General features: G+C 45.5%; 3 protein-coding genes across 3 annotated transcripts; all 3 read left to right on the forward strand.

Annotated features, from left to right (window-relative positions):
* The first annotated feature begins 1,774 nt into the window (after window positions 1-1,774).
* Window positions 1,775-2,837, forward strand: LOC143526364 (hatching enzyme 1.2-like). The gene is made up of 4 exons (XM_077020916.1): window positions 1,775-1,892; window positions 1,998-2,138; window positions 2,223-2,340; window positions 2,450-2,837. Exons 1-4 carry the CDS (start codon window positions 1,775-1,777, stop codon window positions 2,835-2,837), a joined length of 765 nt encoding a protein of 254 aa, XP_076877031.1.
* A 2,303-nt stretch (window positions 2,838-5,140) lies between these two features.
* On the forward strand, window positions 5,141-6,273 carry LOC143526380 (hatching enzyme 1.2-like). Its single transcript, XM_077020917.1, has 4 exons — window positions 5,141-5,258; window positions 5,435-5,575; window positions 5,659-5,776; window positions 5,886-6,273. Exons 1-4 carry the CDS (start codon window positions 5,141-5,143, stop codon window positions 6,271-6,273), a joined length of 765 nt encoding a protein of 254 aa, XP_076877032.1.
* Window positions 6,274-13,526: 7,253 nt separating this feature from the next.
* LOC143519156 (hatching enzyme 1.2-like) lies at window positions 13,527-14,908 on the forward strand. Its single transcript, XM_077012334.1, has 4 exons — window positions 13,527-13,891; window positions 14,069-14,209; window positions 14,294-14,411; window positions 14,521-14,908. The coding sequence occupies exons 1-4, from the start codon at window positions 13,774-13,776 to the stop codon at window positions 14,906-14,908; spliced, it is 765 nt and encodes a 254-aa protein (XP_076868449.1). The 5' UTR covers window positions 13,527-13,773.
* Window positions 14,909-20,935: the final 6,027 nt, after the last annotated feature.

Consider the following 20,935-nt stretch of genomic DNA (forward strand, 5'->3'; position numbering starts at 1 on the left):
CAAACTGTACGACTAAATCGCAGGGAGAGTCGGCTCGTGGAGCTGCTTCAACAGTGCGATACTCTCACGAGGAGCGATTTGAATTTCAAACATGTTTGATGTTCTTGCGACGCTGCGATTTCTGATTGGGAGTTGGTCGTGAGGTGTGAATCGCTCCTCGTTTACCTGTGTGAACTATATGATGCACGACACGCGATTGAGCCGAAACGAGTGAAAAATTGGCTGAAAATGGGCCAAAAATCGCACAGTGTACGCCCAGCTTAACGCGCAGGTCAGTAATGATAACTTAGCTGCTAAATGTATTCCTAGTACGATAGGGTGACCAAACGTCCGTAATTCACATCCTGTCCCGGGCGTCCCGGGTTTTTTTTTAAAGTGAGGAAATGTCCTGGTTTTTAAAGTACCTTCATTGGACCATTAAGTCTGGATTAAACTTTCGCGAGTGGCCGTAGCGCGCAACTCCGCACGCGTTTATACATGACGCGTCACATTATTTGTGTTGTCCGCTCCCTGTGGTCGAAGATAAATGCTTACAAGAAGCGCTGCGAATTGCGTCAACTGATGCAAGTTACGAACTACCGTCCAGGGGTGAGTTTCCCAAAACGTTCTTAGCGCCAAGTACTTCTTAACCTCGTACGTAAGAACAAGGTTACGAAGTACTTAGCGCTAAGAACGTTTTGGGAAACTCACCCCAGAAAGACAATGTCGAAGAAAATCCAGCAGCTGTATGATGAGGAAAGAATTAAAACAGGTTATTGTGAAGAGTGCCACAAATGTGGCTCTGACTGGGGATCACTGGACCTCTGTTAGCAACAAGAATGATCTTGGTGTGACAGCTCATATTATAGATGATGAATCTATAGATGATGAAGATCCAGTCATTTGCTTTGAGCATGCAGAAGACCACTTATAGGCACTATGAAAATGCCTGTGGCAGAGGCCTGGGAAATTAAAGAAAAATATACCATCTAAAATGGTATTAAAAAACATCTTCTGATTTATTCAATTCTTCGAATATCCTGAGCAAAACATTTTTGGTCAGAATTTCCAATGTTCTGAACTGTTTTCTGCACACTACACATATATTGGTCTGTGTAGTAGACTGGTGGAAAAATAAACAAGATGTTGAAGTTTATGATTATGTTCATTGATTCATTCATCATTCAAACTTAAATTAATATTTCTCATGTTAAATACTGAAATGCGATTAAAATGCAATTAATTTCGATTAATTAATTACAAAGCTTCCAATTAATTCGATTAATTTTTTTAATCGCGTCCCACCCCTAATTATAACATTATATATGTACCTGAAGTGAAGACAAAAAATGTCAGCAAATTTTTAAGTTGCAATAGTTTTTCTTAAAATCTCCAACATGAAAAGCTTGACTGCTTCTATGACACAATTCTTGAACTATCCTTTCCAACAGATCCTACAATAGTGATTAAACTGAAATGACAACAAAAACAGTCCAATGCACAGTGATAAACAAACTCTACAGATCATCCATTAGTGGAGATTAGCCAAACAAACTCAGCCGCAGACTGCAATTCATTGAGATATTTGACTAATGGGGAAGTTCCAAGTGTCCTCCCTTTGGTGATATACTTTAGACAGTGGACACTAATGCCTAACATTAGTCCCAAACTGTCACACCTGTGTTTGTTTGTTCATGGGATTGTGGTCATATAAGTGTCCATGTGTATAAAAAACCAGGATGGACAGTATTCAGAGTGTAGAAGCATCCAGATCATCTCCTCACACTGAAGCAACATGGAGCCCAGAGCCTCTCTCTACATTCTAGCCCTGCTGCTGGGTCTCTACCAGGCTGTCCCTCTCACAGAACCTCAACATGTGGACATCATTTCACGCATTATCACCATCAACAATGGTCAGACAAGTTGCTGGTTGTTATCTTTTTATATTAACATTTTGTTTGAAGTTCCTGTTTGGTTTTTGCAACCCAAATTTCTTTTTGTTCCATGATTGTATGAAGGATCTAGTGAAGAGTTGGTGGAGGGAGACATACATTTGCCAAGAACCAGGAATGCTCTGGTCTGCCCGAGTAACAAATGCTTTTGGCAGAAGTCTTCAACTGGAGTAGTGCAGGTCCCTTATGTCGTGAGCAATGATTTCTGTAAGTAAAACCTCCAGATTCAGGTTCAGGTTTTACATTGATGTTGATGTTATTTCTTAATGTTTTTGCTTGGTTCTTTTTCAGCTTCTTCTGACCTGAATGTAATTACCAGTGCCATGGCATCCTTCCACAGCAAAACCTGCATTCGCTTTGTTCGCAGAACGGTTGAACCTGATTACATCAGCATTCAGAACCTAAATGGGTGAGAGCAGGGAACTATTTGAATTATTTTACTTCTGTTATTCCTGTTTTGTACACATTGCCAATTGCTTGATGTCTGTGACCACGACAGTCTTCTCTCTGTCTTTCAGGTGCTACTCTGCTATTGGCAAAACAGGTGGTTCTCAGGTAATCTCTCTCAGCACAAGCGGATGTGTGTACCATGGTATCGTTGAGCATGAGTTGAACCATGCGCTCGGTTTCTACCATGAGCATACCAGGAGCGACCGTGACAAGTATGTCAGGATCAACTGGGAAAACATTGACCCATCAATGCAGTACAATTTTAACAAGGCGAACACCAACAACCTCAACACACCATATGACTACACCTCCGTGATGCACTATGGAAGAACTGCTTTCTCTGTTAACGGCCAGTACACCATCACTCCTATACCTGATGCTTCAGTGGTGATAGGGCAGAGAGAGGAACTCTCTACCATTGATGTCAAGAGGATCAAAATTCTGTATAATTGCTAAAATTGACCTTATATGATGTAAAATTTCTAAACAATACTTCCTCTGTTGCTCGATCTAGTGTGTAATAAAAAATGTAACAATGCAATTGTCATGCATCATGTGACTGTACAATATGTACTAATGTCATATAATAAAAGACTTCAAAGCAAATTAATCATGTTCAATGGTATGTATTCAGAATGGTCTGAGCAGCAGTGCTGGGGGGCACAGCATGGCATTATACGTGGATGAATCACATTTTGCTCTGAGAGCTTTAATTATGAGTATGTGTGCCATATTTTTGTCAAATGTGATTTTCACCCCAATCGAAATTTGTCCTCTGCATTTTCCCATCTGTGCACTTAGAACACACACACACACAAGGGATTACTAGTAGGCTTTGTTGCACACGTGCCCAGAGCAGTGGGCAGCCCTAGCCCGCCGCCCAGGGAGCAGTTGGGGTTACGTGCCTTGCTCAAGGGCAACATCTCAGTTTTCTTGAACACACTACGACTTGGGCCTCCAGGCTCTGTATTTTACTCATAAAAGGCTAAATAAGAGCAGTGTAAATAAGTCTTAATCCTAGATTGAAAAATTGGGCTGGTAACTGAGCCTCAAATTGATGCTGTAAGGTTGTTTGATAAGTAAGAGTCTTCATAGGACAAAGATTTACAAATAGCTGTAATTGTAATAATTATATGGTCTAATGAAAACCCTCCATGTGGAGAGTACAGTCGACCACGTGGGTTATGATGTGAAATGAGGACACTGTGAGATCAGACCATGCTTTTTGCATCATTGGGTTCATGCAGTAGAACCTCTGTTTCATTGGAATTTAGAAGAAAACAGTGAGTTGCTGTCCATTGTTTATGTCCTTTATTCACTCATTGTTGTTAATATTACAGGCATAATCAGGATTTGAAGATATATACAACTCAGTATCATTGACATAACAATGGAAACACATATCATGTTTGCAAATAAATGTGCCTGACAGTAGTCTAATGAGAATTACATTGGCCATGGTATTGACCCTTGTGGGACACCATATTTTATGACTGGCAGCTCAGAGCATTCATTACATACAAAGATAAACTGAAAATTGTAACAGGGCATGACCACCGAGGCAAGTAAGATTACAAATCCAGACAGGCTGCACCCTTTTTGTCACTCTTTGGTCTGGTGGTGACGCACGTGTTTGCTGAGAGTAGGACTTGGGTCCAAGACCATATATGGTTGCTGCCCTCAGCCTTTGGTACAAATTTTGTCAGAAGTGGGATGGTACTTTGATACCAACAGGACTGTTTCCATGGTTAAGAACCCATCCCTACTGTGACAGGATGGTTCAAAATCCATTGAAAAACCCTATTGAGGTGCATGGATGTGGTCCTGGATGTAAGGTGGAGGTGTAGGACAGACTGAAAGTGTGAAGTGCAGGGGAACGATCTGATAGCATCAGTGGAGATCATCACTCTCTGATGGAGAGGGTGATGTGATGGAGACTACCAGTCCAGAAGGTTTAATGGGTGCTCTAAGTTCTCATCATGAGAGCTGGCTCTTTGGCTTTGTGGTCAAGGCACCAGTTTTGTTGCGTTAGATTCATGTGGTCTTTGCCTTTGTCACAACCTTTTACAAGCGCTTCAAAATCTTATGCATTTTAGTTTTGATTTTGGATTTAATTTCATATTTTGCAAATATGGATGTTTGTAGCATCTTTGGACAAGCCAGGGAAATGACTCCTTTTTGATTTTGAACCATTACATATCAACAAATCATTCAAAGAAAAATGGACAGAAATTTATTTTGCTTTCTGAAACAAATTATAACATAATATGTGTACCTGAAGTGAAGACAAAAAATGTCAGCAAAATTTTTAGTTGCAATAGTTTTTCTTAAAATCTCGAACATGAAAAGCTTGACTGTTCGACTGCTTCTATGACACAATTCTTGAACTATCCTTTCCAACAGATCCTACAATAGTGATTAAACTGAAATGACAACAAAAACAGTCCAATGCACATTGATAACCAAACTCTACAGATCATCCATTAGTGGAGATTAGCCAAACAAACTCAGCCGCACACTGCAATTCATTGAGATATTTGACTAATGGGGAAGTTCCAAGTGTCCTCCCTTTGGTGATATACATTAGACAGTGGACACTAATGCCTAACATTAGTCCCACACTGTCACACCTGTGTTTGTTTGTTCATGGGATTGTGGTCATATAAGTGTCCATGTGTATAAAAGGCCAGGATGGACAGTATTCAGACATTGAGCTAGAGTGTAGAAGCATCCAGATCATCTCCTCACACTGAAGCAACATGGAGCCCAGAGCCTCTCTCTACATTCTAGCCCTGCTGCTGGGTCTCTACCAGGCTCTCCCTCTCACAGAACATCAGCATGTGGACATAATTTCACACATTATCACCATCAACAATGGTCAGACAAGTTGCTGGTTGTTTTCTTTTTATTTTAACATGCTTCCTCTTAAGATGTATAAACATATTGATAAATACTAAACATTTTACTATGGCAATGCTAAAACATTTCATTTGAAGTTCCTGTTATTTGGTTTTTGCAACCCAAATTCCTTTTTTGTCCATGATTGCATGAAGGATCTAGTGAACAGTTGGTGGAGGGAGACATACTTGTGCCAAGTACCAGGAATGCTCTGGTCTGCCGGAGTAACAACTGCTTTTGGCAAAAGTCTTCAACTGGAGTAGTGCAGGTCCCTTATGTCGTGAGTAAAGATTTCTGTAAGTAAAACCTCCAGATTCAGGTTCAGGTTTACATTGATGTTGATGTTATTTCTTAATGTTTTTGCTTGGTTCTTTTTCAGCTTCTTCTGACCTGAATGTAATTACCAGTGCCATGGCATCCTTCCACAGCAAAACCTGCATTCGCTTTGTTCGCAGAACATTTGAACCTGATTACATCAGCATTCAGAACCTAAATGGGTGAGAGCAGGAAACTATTTGAATTATTTTACTTCTGTTATTCCTGTTTTGTACACATTGCCAATTGCTTGATGTCTGTGACCAGGACAGCCTTCTCCCTGTCTTTCAGGTGCTACTCTTCTATTGGCAGAACAGGTGGTTCTCAGGTGATCTCTCTCAGCAAAGACGGATGTGTGTACCATGGTATCGTTGAGCATGAGTTGAACCACGCGCTCGGTTTCTACCATGAGCATACCAGGAGTGACCGTGACAAGTATGTCAGGATCAACTGGCAAAACATTGACCCATCAATGCAGTCCAATTTTAACAAGGAGAACACCAACAACCTCAACACACCATATGACTACACCTCCGTGATGCACTATGGAAGAACTGCTTTCTCTGTTAACGGCCAGTACACCATCACTCCTATTCCTGATGCTTCAGTGGTGATAGGGCAGAGAGAGGAACTCTCTACCATTGATGTCAAGAGGATCAAAATTCTGTATAATTGCTAAAATTGACATTATATGATGTAAAATTTCTAAACAATACTTCCTCTGTTGCTCGACCTAGTGTGTAATCAAAAATGTAACAATGCAATTGTCATGCATCATGTGACTGTACAATATGTACTAATGTCATATAATAAAATACTTCAAAGCAAATTAATCATGTTCAATGGTATGTATTCAGAATGGTCTGAGCAGCAGTGCTGGGGGGCACAGCATGGCATTATACGTGGATGAATCGCATCTTGCTCTGAGAGCTTTAATTATGAGTATGTGTGCCATATTTTTGTCAAATGTGATTTTTACCCCAATCGAAATTTGTCCTCTGCATTTATCCATCTGTGCAGTTAGAACACACACACACAAGGGATTACTAGGAGGCTTTGTTGCACACGTGCCCAGAGCAGTGGGCAGCCCTAGCTCGCCGCCCGGGGAGCAGTTGGGGTTACGTGCCTTGCTCAAGGGCAACATCTCAGTTTTCTTGAACACACTATGACTTGGGCCTCCAGGCTCTGTATTTTACACACAAAAGGCTAAATGAGAGCTGTGTAAATAAGTCTTAAACCTAGATTGAAAAATTGGGCTTGTAACTGAGCCTCAAATTGATGCTGTAAGGTTGTTTGATAAGTAAGAGTCTTCATAGGACAAAGATTTACAAATAGCTGTAATTGTAATAATTATATGGTCTAATGAAAACCCTCCATGTGGAGAGTGCAGTCGACCACGTGGGTTATGATGTGAAATGAGGACACTGTGAGACCAGACCATGCTTTTTGCATCATTGGGTTCATGCAGTAGAACCTCTGTTTCATTGGAATTTAGAAGAAAACAGTGAGTTGCTGTCCATTGTTTATGTAACGGTGGCGTACCCGAAGGTAGTGAGGGATCCATACGCAGGTGGAATAACAGGAGTTTTAATCAAACACAAGGACTGAGCAGACCCCGTAAGGAAGGCAGGCAACAGTACAAAAAGGGCAAGGCAAAAAGGAGAGTCAAAAAACCAGGCAGAGAGTCAAAAAACCAGGACAGTCCAATAGCAGCAGGCAGAGGTACAGAAGGGCTAGGCAAACAGGCGTAAGACAAGAGGGCAGAGCTAGGATCGGTAACCAGGAATGCAGACAGGATAGTAAATACGGCTTGGTAATGCTACACGGGGAGGCAATACTTCGCACTGGTCTGTGTGAGCAGAGTCCTTAAGTAGGGCGTGTATGAGTAGCCGATCAGGTTCAGGTGTGCAGATCAATATTCGGGTGATGGCGCCCTCTGGCGGTCACGGGCGTGATTGCCATTCCTGACATCAGCCCCCCCTGAACGGGTGGCTCCAGCCACCCGAGAGACACGACGACGGGGACGGCCCCGGGGCCGCGGCGCAGGGTGATCCGGGTGGGCAGCGTGGAAGTCACGGAGTATGGAGGGATCCAGGACCTTGTGGGCGTCGACCCAGCTGCGCTCCTCAGGTCCGTACCCTTCCCAGTCCACCAAGTACTGCAACACACGCCCCCGTCTGCGGGAGTCCAGGAGCTCGTTCACCCAGTAGGCCGGGCCACCGTCGATGTCCAGCGGAGGTGGCGGGGACGACTGCAGGTCAGGAGACAGACTGGAGGGCTGTGCAGGCTTAAGCAACGAGACATGAAAGGTGGACGAGATACGGTAAGTAGGAGGAAGTTTAAGCTTGTAGGAAACGGGGTTAACCTGAGCCAGGACCTCGAAAGGCCCCACGTAGCGGGGGTTCAACTTCCGGCATGGTGTCTTCAGACGGAGGTCCTTGGTGGAAAGCCACACCATCTGGCCAGGTGAGTACACGGGAGCCGCCCGTCTGTGGTGGTCGGCCTGGATCTTCTGGTGGCGGATAGCCATTCGGAGTCTCACATGGGCCGCCTCCCAGGTCCGTTTGCTGTGACGAAACCAGTCAGACACTGCAGGGAGATCTGAAGGTTCCCCCGACCATGGGAACATGGGAGGCTGGAAACCTAGGACACACTGGAAAGGGGTTAGACCGGTGGATGAGTGGGTGAGAGAGTTCTGGGCATACTCTGCCCAGGGCAGGAAACGACTCCACTCCCCCTGCCTGTCGCTGCAGTAGGACCTGAGGAAGCGGCCAATCTCCTGGTTCAGACGCTCCGCCTGCCCGTTGCTCTGGGGATGATACCCCGACGTCAGGCTCACTGAGATATTCAACAGTTTACAGAACGCCTGCCATACCCGAGACGTGAACTGGGGTCCCCGGTCTGACACTATGTCCTCAGGAAGCCCATAAAGCCGGAATACATGGGAGAAGATAGCCTCAGCCGTCTCCATGGCAGTAGGCAGCTTAGGCAGAGCGATCAGTCGGCAACCCTTTGAAAACCGATCTATCACCACCAGGATGCAGGTGTTTCCTTGGGACCTGGGGAGATCAGTCACAAAATCAACAGAGAGATGCGACCAGGGCCGCTGAGGGATAGGTAGAGGCACCAGTAGCCCTGCTGGCAGGCGTCGGGGGGTCTTACAACGAGCACAAATGTCGCATCGGTTTACGAAGTCCTTCACATCCTTCTGGAGCTCAGGCCACCAGTACTTTCTCTGAAGCAGCTCCACGGTCCGCAGGATACCCGGATGCCCAGAGGTCGGGGCTGTGTGTACCCACTGCATCAACTCCTGACGGTGTGTAGTAGGCACATAGGTCTTACCCCGGGGACACTCGGCAGGAGCAGGTTCGTCACGGTGAGCAGTCCGGATCTGTGTATCCAGGTCCCACTGAACGGGAGCAACCACCATGGAGGCCGGGATGATCGCCTTGGGAGGCTCCGACGTGTCGCTTCCCTCATAGAGCCGGGAGAGCGCGTCTGCCTTGGTGTTCTTCGATCCTGGCCTGAAAGTGATGACATAGTTAAAGCGAGTGAAAAAGAGAGCCCACCTCGCCTGTCGCGCGTTCAGCCGCTTCGCCGCCTTGATGTACTCGAGGTTCTTGTGGTCGGTCAGGATCAAAAAAGGGTGCGACGCCCCCTCCAACCAATGTCGCCACTCCTCCAACGCAGCCTTCACCGCCAACAACTCCTTGTTGCCCACATCGTAATTCCGCTCCGCCGAAGAGAGCTTACGTGAGAAGAAGGCACAGGGGTGGAGCTTCGGGGGCGACCCATGACGTTGCGACAGAATGGCCCCTATGCCGGTGTCCGAAGCATCCACCTCCACTACGAAAGGGAGCGCGGGGTCAGGGTGCTTCAGAATCGGAGCAGAACTGAACCTCCGCTTCAACTGCGAGAAGGCGCCCTCCGCTGCCTGAGTCCACGGCAGCTTTTTCGGAGACCCCCTTAGCAAAGACGTGAGGGGCGCAGCAACCAGACTGTAATTGCGAATAAAACGCCTATAAAAATTGGCAAAACCCAAAAACCTCTGGAGTTCTTTAACCGACCGGGGTCGCGGCCAATCACGCACAGCTCCCACCTTGCCGGTGTCCATAGCCACCCCCTGACGACTAATGTGATAGCCCAAAAAGTGCACACCCGTAGTATGAAAGGCACATTTCTCCAGTTTGGCGTACAAGTGATTTTCTCTAAGGAGCTGCAACGCTTCTCTGACATGCACGACGTGGTCCTCTGGGGTTTCTGAATAAATCAGGATGTCATCAATATAAACTATAACACAGCGATTAAGCAATTCTCTGAAAACGTCATTCATGAAAGCTTGGAACACTGAGGGGGCGTTGGCCAAACCGTATGGCATAACTAGGTATTCGTAGTGTCCGTTTGAAGTGATAAACGCTGTTTTCCATTCGTCTCCCTCCTTTACACGTACAAGATTGTATGCGCTGCGCAAATCGAGCTTAGTAAACACAGTGGCCCGACGTAACTGCTCCACTGCAGCAGGCACCAAGGGGAGAGGATATGAGTTTTTTACCGTCACGGCGTTTAGACCGCGATAGTCTATACAGGGGCGTAACCCACCGTCCTTCTTCTCCACAAAAAAGAAACCAGCCGCTGCAGGTGACACAGAGGGGCGAATGTAGCCCAGTTGTAACGCCTCTTCCACGTATTCCTTCATGGCTTTTGTCTCAGGGATCGATAACGGGTACGCCCGCCCTCTGGGGGGAATCGCACCGGGCATCAACTCAATAGCACAATCAGAGGGACGATGTGGGGGCAGAGTAGCAGCGTTAGTTTTGCTAAAGACGTCGGAGAAGTCAGCATACTCAGGAGGGAGACTAACTGTAGTCTGGACGACAGGGCTTTCAATGTTAGTCGTTCTGACTGCTGTATGTAGGCAACACTCGTGACACTTCTTGCTCCATTTAACCAGTTCTCCTGACGACCATGAAATGGTGGGGTTATGTTGAGCTAACCAGGGAAACCCCAACACTACGGGATGTTCTGGGGAGTGTATGACGTGAAATGACACCGTCTCAGTGTGTAACAGACCCACTCGCACGCTGACTGGAATGGTGCGTTCGGTGACTGCACCCGATCCGACAGGTTTGCCGTCGATCCCTTTGATATGGAGAGGAGTAGTACACGGAATCAGGGGAACAGACAGATGGGTCGCGAACTGATGGTCGATAAAATTTCCCGCTGCTCCCGAATCTACCAGGGCTGCAACCACAGGCGCAGAAACACCCCACATTACTTCTACAGGCAGAGTCATCTTACGTATGTCGTAGGGTAAGGAGATAACAGGACTCACCCTTCGAGCAGTCGCTCCGCCACTCAACGCGGGGCAGTTTGCTCTGAAATGACCTGATTCGCCACAGTATAAGCAGAGTCTGTCCTGGACGCGCCGTTGTCTTTCGGTCTGTGACAGGCGAGCGCGTCCCACTTCCATGGGTTCAGGCTGGGTAGACGAGGGGGATACTGGGGCTGTGGTGGCTACGGCAGAACTCCTCCGTGACCGAATCAGATTATCTAGCCTGATAGACAGGCGTATCAAATCATCTAACGACAAGTTGTCGTCCTTACATGCTAGTTCAGCTCGGAGCGTGTCAGACAAACTCTGGCGATACACGGTAAGTAGGGCTTTCTCGTCCCAGCCCCTGGCTGCGGCGAGGGTGCGGAACTGCAGGGAGTGTTCTGTAGCAGACGACCGACCTTGGCGGAGGCGCAGGAGTTGTTCCCCTGGGTCACGACCTGTTTCTGAGTGGTCGAAGACTTCTTTGAACCTGAGTTCGAATGCAGCATAAGTCTGACCTGTAGTGGCCGTACCCCCAACTGCCGTAGCCCACTTGAGGGCTCTCCCAGTAAGCAGTGACATGACGAATGCGATCTTTGCGGCTTCAGAAGGAAAGGCTGTAGGCAACATACTAAAATACAACGAGCATTGTAACAGAAACCCCTGACAGAGACCTGGGGACCCATCGTACTTATCGGGGATCACTAGACGCACAGGGGCGGAGTGCCCCAGACTGGGGACTGAAACAGGTGGTGAGGGAACAGGCGGTGGCGAGGGCTGAGGCGCAGCTGACTGGGCAGTAGTAAGGGAGAGACCTTGTAGCGTGCGAGACAAGCCATCAACTGCGGATACCAGTTGGTTGAGTAGCTGTTCGTGGCTTCCCAGCATGCGTCCCTGGTTCATCACCGCGGCTTGGAGCGCTGGCAGTCCTGCTGGATCCGGTGGCGGCGAAGTATTCTGTAACGGTGGTGTACCCGAAGGTAGTGAGGGATCCATACGCAGGTGGAATAACAGGAGTTTTAATCAAACACAAGGACTGAGCAGACCCCGTAAGGAAGGCAGGCAACAGTACAAAAAGGGCAAGGCAAAAAGGAGAGTCAAAAAACCAGGCAGAGAGTCAAAAAACCAGGACAGTCCAATAGCAGCAGGCAGAGGTACAGAAGGGCTAGGCAAACAGGCGTAAGACAAGAGGGCAGAGCTAGGATCGGTAACCAGGAATGCAGACAGGATAGTAAATACGGCTTGGTAATGCTACACGGGGAGGCAATACTTCGCACTGGTCTGTGTGAGCAGAGTCCTTAAGTAGGGCGTGTATGAGTAGCCGATCAGGTTCAGGTGTGCAGATCAATATTCGGGTGATGGCGCCCTCTGGCGGTCACGGGCGTGATTGCCATTCCTGACAGTTTATGTCCTTTATTCACTCATTGTTGTTAATATTACAGGCATAATCAGGATTTGAAGATATATACAACTGAGTATCATCGACGTAACAATAGAAACACATATCATGTTTGCAAATAAATGTGCCTGACAGTAGTCTAATGAGAATTACATGGGGCATGGTATTGACCCTTGTGGGACACCATATTTTACAACTAGCAGCTCAGAGTATTCATTCCATACAAAGATAAATTGACAATTGTAACAGGGCAGCATGATCACAGAGGCAAGTAAGATTACAAATCCAGACAGGCTGCACCCTGAGGTTTTTGTCACTCTTTGGTCTGGTGGTGACGCACGTGTTTGCTGAGAGTAGGACTTGGGTCCAAGACCATATATGGTTGCTGCCCTCAGCCTTTGGTACAAATTTTGTCAGAAGTGGGATGGTACTCTGATACCAACAGGACTGTTTCCATGGTTAAGAACCCATCCCTACTTTGACAGGATGGTTCAAAATCCATTGAAAAACCCTATTGAGGTGCATGGATGTGGTCCTGGATGTAAGGTGGAGGTGTGGGACAGACGGAAAGTGTGAAGTGCAGGGGAACGTTCTGGTAGCATCAGTGGAGATCATCACTCTCTGATGGAGAGGGTGATGTGATGGAGACTGCCACTCCAGAAGGTTTAATGGGTGCTATAAGTTCTCATCATGAGAGCTGGCTCTTTGGCTTTGTGGTCAAGGCACCAGTTTTGTTGCGTTAGATTCATGTGGTCTTTGCCTTTGTCACTACCTTTTACAAGCGCTTCAAAATCTTATGCATTTTAGTTTGATTTTGGATTTAATTCCATATTTTGCAAATATGGATGTTTGTAGCATCTTTGGACAAGCCAGGGAAATGACTCCTTTTTGATTTTGAACCATTACTTATCAACAAATCATTCAAAGAAAAATGGACAGAAATTGATTTTGCTTTCTGAAACAGATTATAACATATGTGTACCTGAAGTGAAGACAAAAAATGTCAGCAAAATTTTCAGTTGCAATAGTTTTTCTTAAAATCTCCAACATGAAAAGCTTGACTGTTCGACTGCTTCTATGACACAATTCTTGAACTATCCTTTCCAACAGATCCTACAATAGTGATTAAACTGAAATGACAACAAAAACAGTCTAATGCACAGTGATAACCAAACTCTACAGATCATCCATTAGTGGAGATTAGCCAAACAAACTCAGCCGCACACTGCAATTCATTGAGATATTTGACTAATGGGGAAGTTCCAAGTGTCCTCCCTTTGGTGATATACATTAGACAGTGGACACTAATGCCTAACATTAGTCCCACACTGTCACACCTGTGTTTGTTTGTTCATGGGATTGTGGTCATATAAGTGTCCATGTGTATAAAAGGCCAGGATGGACAGTATTCAGACATTGAGCTAGAGTGTAGAAGCATCCAGATCATCTCCTCACACTGAAGCAACATGGAGCCCAGAGCCTCTCTCTACATTCTAGCCCTGCTGCTGGGTCTCTACCAGGCTCTCCCTCTCACAGAACCTCAGCATGTGGACATCATTTCACGCATTATCACCATCAACAATGGTCAGACAAGTTGCTGGTTGTTTTCTTTTTATTTTAACATGCTTTCTCTTAAGATGTATAAACACATTTGATAAATACTAAACATTTTACTACGCCAATGCTAAAACATTTCATTTGAAGTTCCTGTTATTTGGTTTTTGCAACCCAAATCCCTTTTTTGTCCATGATTGCATGAAGGATCTAGTGAACAGTTGGTGGAGGGAGACATACTTGTGCCAAGTACCAGGAATGCTCTGGTCTGCCGGAGTAACAACTGCTTTTGGCAAAAGTCTTCAACTGGAGTAGTGCAGGTCCCTTATGTCGTGAGCAATGATTTCTGTAAGTAAAACCTCCAGATTCAGGTTCAGGTTTTACATTGATGTTGATGTTATTTCTTAATGTTTTTGCTTGGTTCTTTTTCAGCTTCTTCTGACCTGAATGTAATTACCAGTGCCATGGCATCCTTCCACAGCAAAACCTGCATTCGCTTTGTTCGCAGAACGTTTGAACCTGATTACATCAGCATTCAGAATCTAAATGGGTGAGAGCAGGAAACTATTTGAATTATTTTACTTCTGTTATTCCTGTTTTGTACACATTGCCAATTGCTTGATGTCTGTGATCAGGACAGCCTTCTCCCTGCCTTTCAGGTGCTACTCTTCTATTGGCAGAACAGGTGGTTCTCAGGTGATCTCTCTCAGCAAAGACGGATGTGTGTACCATGGTATCGTTGAGCATGAGTTGAACCACGCGCTCGGTTTCTACCATGAGCATACCAGGAGCGACCGTGACAAGTATGTCAGGATCAACTGGCAAAACATTGACCCATCAATGCAGTCCAATTTTAACAAGGAGAACACCAACAACCTCAACACACCATATGACTACACCTCCGTGATGCACTATGGAAGAACTGCTTTCTCTGTTAACGGCCAGTACACCATCACTCCTATTCCTGATGCTTCAGTGGTGATAGGACAGAGAGAGGAACTCTCCACCATTGATGTCAAGAGGATCAAAATTCTGTATAATTGCTAAAATTGACATCATATGATGTAAAATTTCTAAACAATACTTCCTCTGTTGCTCGACGTAGTGTGTAATAAAAAATGTAACAATGCAATTGTCATGCATCATGTGACTGTACAATATGTACTAATGTCATATAATAAAAGACTTCAAAGCAAATTAATCATGTTCAATGGTATGTATTCAGAATGGTCTGAGCAGCAGTGCTGGGGGGCACAGCATGGCATTATACGTGGATGAATCGCATTTTGCTCTGAGAGCTTTAATTATGAGTATGTGTGCCATATTTTTGTCAAATGTGATTTTCACCCCAATCGAAATTTGTCCTCTGCATTTTCCCATCTGTGCACTTAGAACACACACACACAAGGGATTACTAGTAGGCTTTGTTGCACACGTGCCCAGAGTGGTGGGCAGCCCTAGCCCGCCGCCCAGGGAGCAGTTGGGGTTACGTGCCTTGCTCAAGGGCAACATCTCAGTTTTCTTGAACACACTACGACTTGGGCCTCCAGGCTCTGTATTTTACTCATAAAAGGCTAAATAAGAGCAGTGTAAATAAGTCTTAATCCTAGATTGAAAAATTGGGCTGGTAACTGAGCCTCAAATTGATGCTGTAAGGTTGTTTGATGAGTAAGAGTCTTCCTAGGACAAAGATTTACAAATAGCTGTAATTGTAATAATTATATGGTCTAATGAAAACCCTCCATGTGGAGAGTACAGTCGACCACGTGGGTTATGATGTGAAATGAGGACACTGTGAGACCAAACCATGCTTTTTGCATCATTGGGTTCATGCAGTAGAACCTCTGTTTCATTGGAATTTAGAAGAAAACAGTGAGTTGCTGTCCATTGTTTATGTCCTTTATTCAGTCATTGTTGTTAATATTACAGGCATAATCAGGATTTGAAGATATATACAACTGAGTATCATTGACGTAACAATGTGTCAGGAATGCCACCTGATCTTTCTTAATCAACCTCACCTGCCCCTCATTACCACGCCCCCTTCAGCCTTACTTAAGCACTTCACCAGCACATCTCAGTTGCGAAGTATTGCCGACTCATGCCGCGTACCAAGCCTTTCTATATCCTGTCTGCTCTCCTGTGTCCTGACCCTCGCTTACGTCCCCGACCTTGTCTCCTGCCTAATCCCTCTGTACCTCCTGACTTCTGCTCCCCCGGTATGACCCTGGACCGTCCTGACCACGCCAAGAAAACGCTGTTACTACTGATCCTAGTACTCGTGATTCACCTGCCTTTGTTTGTACCAGCGTCTCATTTCAATAAAAGCGGTGTTCTTCCGCATTTGGATCCCTCTCTGCCTGTTCAATACGTTACACAATGGAAACACATATCATGTTTGCAAATAAATGTGCCTGACAGTAGTCTAATGAGAATTACATGGGGCATGGTATTGACCCTTGTGGGACACCATATTTAACAACTGGCAGCTCAGAGTATTCATTCCATACAAAGATAAATTGACAATTGTAACAGGGCAGCATGATCACAGAGGCAAGTAAGATTACAAATCCAGATAGTCTGCACCCTGAGGTTTTTGTCACTCTTTGGTCTGGTGGTGACGCACGTGTTTGCTGAGAGTAGGACCTGGGTCCAAGACAATCTATGGTTGCTGCCGTCAGCCTTTGGTACAAATTTCGTCAGAAGTGGGATGGTACTTTGATACCAACGGGACTGTTTCCATGGTTAAGAACCCATCCCTACTGTGACAGGATGGTTCAAAACCCATTAAAAAAACCCTATTGAGGTGCATGGATGTGGTCCTGGATGTAAGGTGGAGATGTGGGACAGACGGAAAGTGTAAAGTGCAGGGGAATGTTCTGGTAGCATCAGTGGAGATCATCACTCTCTGATGGAGAGGGTGATGTGATGGAGACTGCCACTCCAGAAGGTTTAATGGGTGCTCTAAGTTCTCATCATGAGAGCTGGCTCTTTGGCCTTCTGCTCAAGGCACCAGTTTGTTGCATGAGATTCATGTGGTCTCTGCCTTTATCACAAACTTTTACAAGTGCTTCAAAATCTTATGCATGCAGCCAATGAGGATGGTGGTAAGTTGTTCCTGACACGCAGTCAAGTAAGCACTCACAGACAGAGAAAGAAAACCGGACTGAGGAATTAAATTTACCTATTTTTATTTCTCTGTCTGTGAGTCCTTACTTGACTGCGTGTCGGGAACACCTTACCACCATCCTCATTGGCGTTAGACAGAAATCGCCACTACAAAGTCTGAAAACTTTCTAACCCGACGGTAAGAAGGATTGCTCTGAAATATCTTGGATTACTTCACCCTGCTTCGGATACGTTGGATGTTTTCCTGTGGATGTGCAAAAAAGGATGAAATGGAAGCATAAATTAGGAAGGAAAGCAAGCAAGCAGGGTGTGTGAAAACCGATACTCGAAGGACTTTAAAAGTTGAAAGACTGTAGTGATTGTGGACTGCGTTTAAATCACAATGTCGGAATGCGAGATGGTACAAGACCCGGCTGAGTTAGTAAAGATCAAGATTGCCTCCCGCCGTGGCAAGTTAAGTGTCTGCACGAACCAAATCAATGAAATTCGGACTTTGTTGGTTCAAAACGGAGAAATGGAACAAGTTGAAGGAAAGGTGACGGCACTGTTGCTAAGTATTCAGTCGTTTAAAACATCACACGGCAAAGTGCAATCATTACTGTTGGAGGATGAAACCGAAAGTGACACGGACTGGTTCAATGGAAAATTGCGGGACATTGAGGATTTCCTTGAAAAAGCAAACTGCAGTCAACCATACAGCCACAGGACAGCGTTTCTAACGTTTCCAGGACTTCTAGGTCTTCGAGGGCCTCGTCTGCAGCGAAGATGGCACTGGCCGAGAAGGCTGCTCTGGAGGCATGGAGTAAAGCACTGCCAGCACTTCAGGTAACGCTATGAATGAGTATTATGATTCCCGTATGGAGGAGTCGAGTAAGCCTGTCCTCTCTCCCCTCGACTTTGCACCTGTGGCGGCTGTTCCTAAAACACCACTCCAGCGAGCAGTGCGACATCTAAAAAGCAGCTCCAGGGGTATCGCGCCATCCACCACAAACCAGCAGCAACGATGTGGCGGAATCAACACCACTCCAGCCACCGACACAGAGCTGAACAGGCAGAGAGACCTTACAGAAATAATGGTGAGACAGCTAAATCTTTCCATTTTACTAAAAAGAGAAGTGCCTACTTTTAGTGGTAATCCCTTGTCATTCCAGCCGTTTATGCTTGCCTTTGAGCATTCTATTGAAAAAAATACTGTTGATTATTAAGACAGATTGTACTTTTTAGAGCAGTTCACTGATGGCCCAGCAAAGAATATCGTCAAAAGGTGCATGCATATGGATGCCCTCCAAGGTTATGCCAAGGCAAAAGAGCTCTTGATACTCATTTTGGAAATGAAACGAAAATTGCAAATGCATACTTAGACAAGGCTTTTAATTGGGCAACACTGAAAGTTGATGATGGAAAGGCTCTCCTTGAATATGTACTATATTTAAGAGAATGTGTTACTGCCATGCAAAATCTGGACCATTTGGATGAACTGAATGTAACATCTAATCTTAAACTGCTCATCTCCAAATTACCCTACAAACTCTGTGAACGCTGGCGAACCACAGTGTATGAAAAATCCCAACAAAACAACACACGGATTAAGTTCGTTCATCTTGTGGAGTTCATAGAATGCCAGTCTACCATCTTACTCCATCCAGTGTTTGGTGACATCAGAGATAACCCAATCAGCAAGCCCATCTCTAGAGCCAAGCCTAGTGCAAAGTCTCAAAAGAGTGGAAGCAGCTTCATGACCTCTGTCACCTTGTCTAACCCTCAGTTAACAGCACAAACAGCTAAGACGCAGCAAACCAACAAGCACGTTCCAGCGTCAATGACATGCAGTTGCTGTTCAGATAGGCACGACATCACTGACTGTGAAAATTTCAAATCACAGGCACATGAAGAGAAAGTAGAATATCTGAAGAGAAATGGCTACTGTTTTGGGTGTCTAAAAAAGGACATCTTAGCAGGAACTGCCTCAATAGGGCCATTTGTGAGCTGTGCAAGCATAAACATCATACCTTACTGAACATTACCTGTGAGTATACTGTCAAAACTCAGGCGCCTGTTAATAGCGCACTCATCTCAGCTAGTCATGTTACAGGGGCCAGTCACTGTGCATTGGCCATTGTGCCAGTCATCATTGAGTCACCCAAAAGCTCCAGATCCATAATGACCTACGCATTCCTTGACCCGGGCAGCTCAGCAACTTTCTGCTCTGACAAGCTCATGCACCAGCTTAACGTCAGCGGACGCAGGACTGAGGTGGCCCTGAAAACGATGGGACAGGAGCAAATGGTAAGATGCTATGAGCTCAAAGGTCTTAAAGTTGGCAACATTGATGGCAGTGTGTTCCTTCAGTTACCCATTGTATACACACAAGCCAAAATCCCAGTGTCAAAGGACCATTTGGTTACAGCAAACGACATCAAAAGATGGCCGTACCTCAGTGGCATAACCCTGGACAGCATTGATGCTGATATAGAGCTACTGATCGGCATGGACGTACCGAAGGCGATGGAACCATGGGATGTTTTAAATAGCCAAAATGATGGACCATATGCAGTCAGGACATTACTTGGATGGGTGGTCAATGGTCCACTCAATTCCTGCGCCTCTATGGAAAGAGGTGACAAGGGACCCGCAACAGTTAACCGAATCACATTGGAGAACATAAGAGAGACGCTTATTAGACAATACAAACATGATTTCCCTGAAAAGGAATGTGAAGAGGAAACCGAGATGTCCGTTGAGGATAAAAAATTCATGGATGTGACGACAAGGTCAGTCGTGCTTAGAAATGGTCGCTATCATTTATCTTTACCTTTTCGCAATGAAGCTGTACATATGCCAGACAACCAGCAGATGGCAGTACAACGTACAGTGGGTCTAGCTAGAAAATTTAAGAAAGATTCTGCTTTCGCTAGTGAGTACACCACATTTATGGAAGATGTGCTCAGCAAGGGCTATGCAGAAAAGGTGCCTACATGCCAGCTGCAAAGGAATGATGGAATGGTCTGGTATATACCTCATCACGCAGTCTACCACAAGCAGAATGGCAAGTTGAGAGTTGTATTCGACTGCTCTGCATCTTATAAGGGCAAATCACTGAACACAGAACTTCTCCAGGGTGCGGACCTGGCGAATCCACTGCTGGGTGTTCTTCTGAGATTTAGAGAAGAAAGGATTGCTGTAATGGCCGACATCGAGGCAATGTACTGTCAAGTACGTGTTCATGAACATCACTGTGACTTCCTCCGATTCCTCTGGTGGCCACAGGGGGATACAAGCAAGCCATTGGAAGCGTACAGGATGAAGGTTCATCTTTTCGGTGCTGTGTCATCTCCAAGCATCGCCAATTATGCCCTGAAAAAAAACAGCAGTTGACAACTCAGAGCAGTTTAGTGCAACAACTCTTGACACCATCAAACATAGTTTTTATGTAGATGACTGCCTTCGATCTGTGGCATCTGTGATGGAGGCTATCCAGCTTACGCACAACCTTAGGGAAGCATGCGCCCAAGGAGGATTTACCCTAAACAAGTGGGTAAGTAACAGCTGTGAGGTCCTTGCTACAACTGTGCTTAAATACATTCACAACGAAACCAAAAGGTTCCGCACCTATGTTGCTAACCGCATTGCAATAATCCACAGCCTCTCGCAAGCACACCAGTGGAGGTATGTCTGCTCGAAGGACAATCCGGCAGATGATGCCTCACGTGGACTCTATATTGAACCACTCTTGGCATCCAACAGATGGCTCCACGGTCCTCCCTTGCTTAAAAGAGGGGAATCAGATTGGCCTGATATGCCAGAAGATCTGAGCTACATACCCAGCTGTGCTGTAGAGGTAAAACATGCCATTACTGTGAATTGTGTGAAGATGGAGATTAATGCAACTTCATCCCTGATTCAGTACTTCTCCTCTTGGAGGAAACTACTTAGAGCTGTTGCCTG

Source organism: Brachyhypopomus gauderio, chromosome 1, assembly GCF_052324685.1.
Source record: "Brachyhypopomus gauderio isolate BG-103 chromosome 1, BGAUD_0.2, whole genome shotgun sequence".
NCBI classification, from domain to species: Eukaryota; Metazoa; Chordata; class Actinopteri; order Gymnotiformes; family Hypopomidae; genus Brachyhypopomus; species Brachyhypopomus gauderio.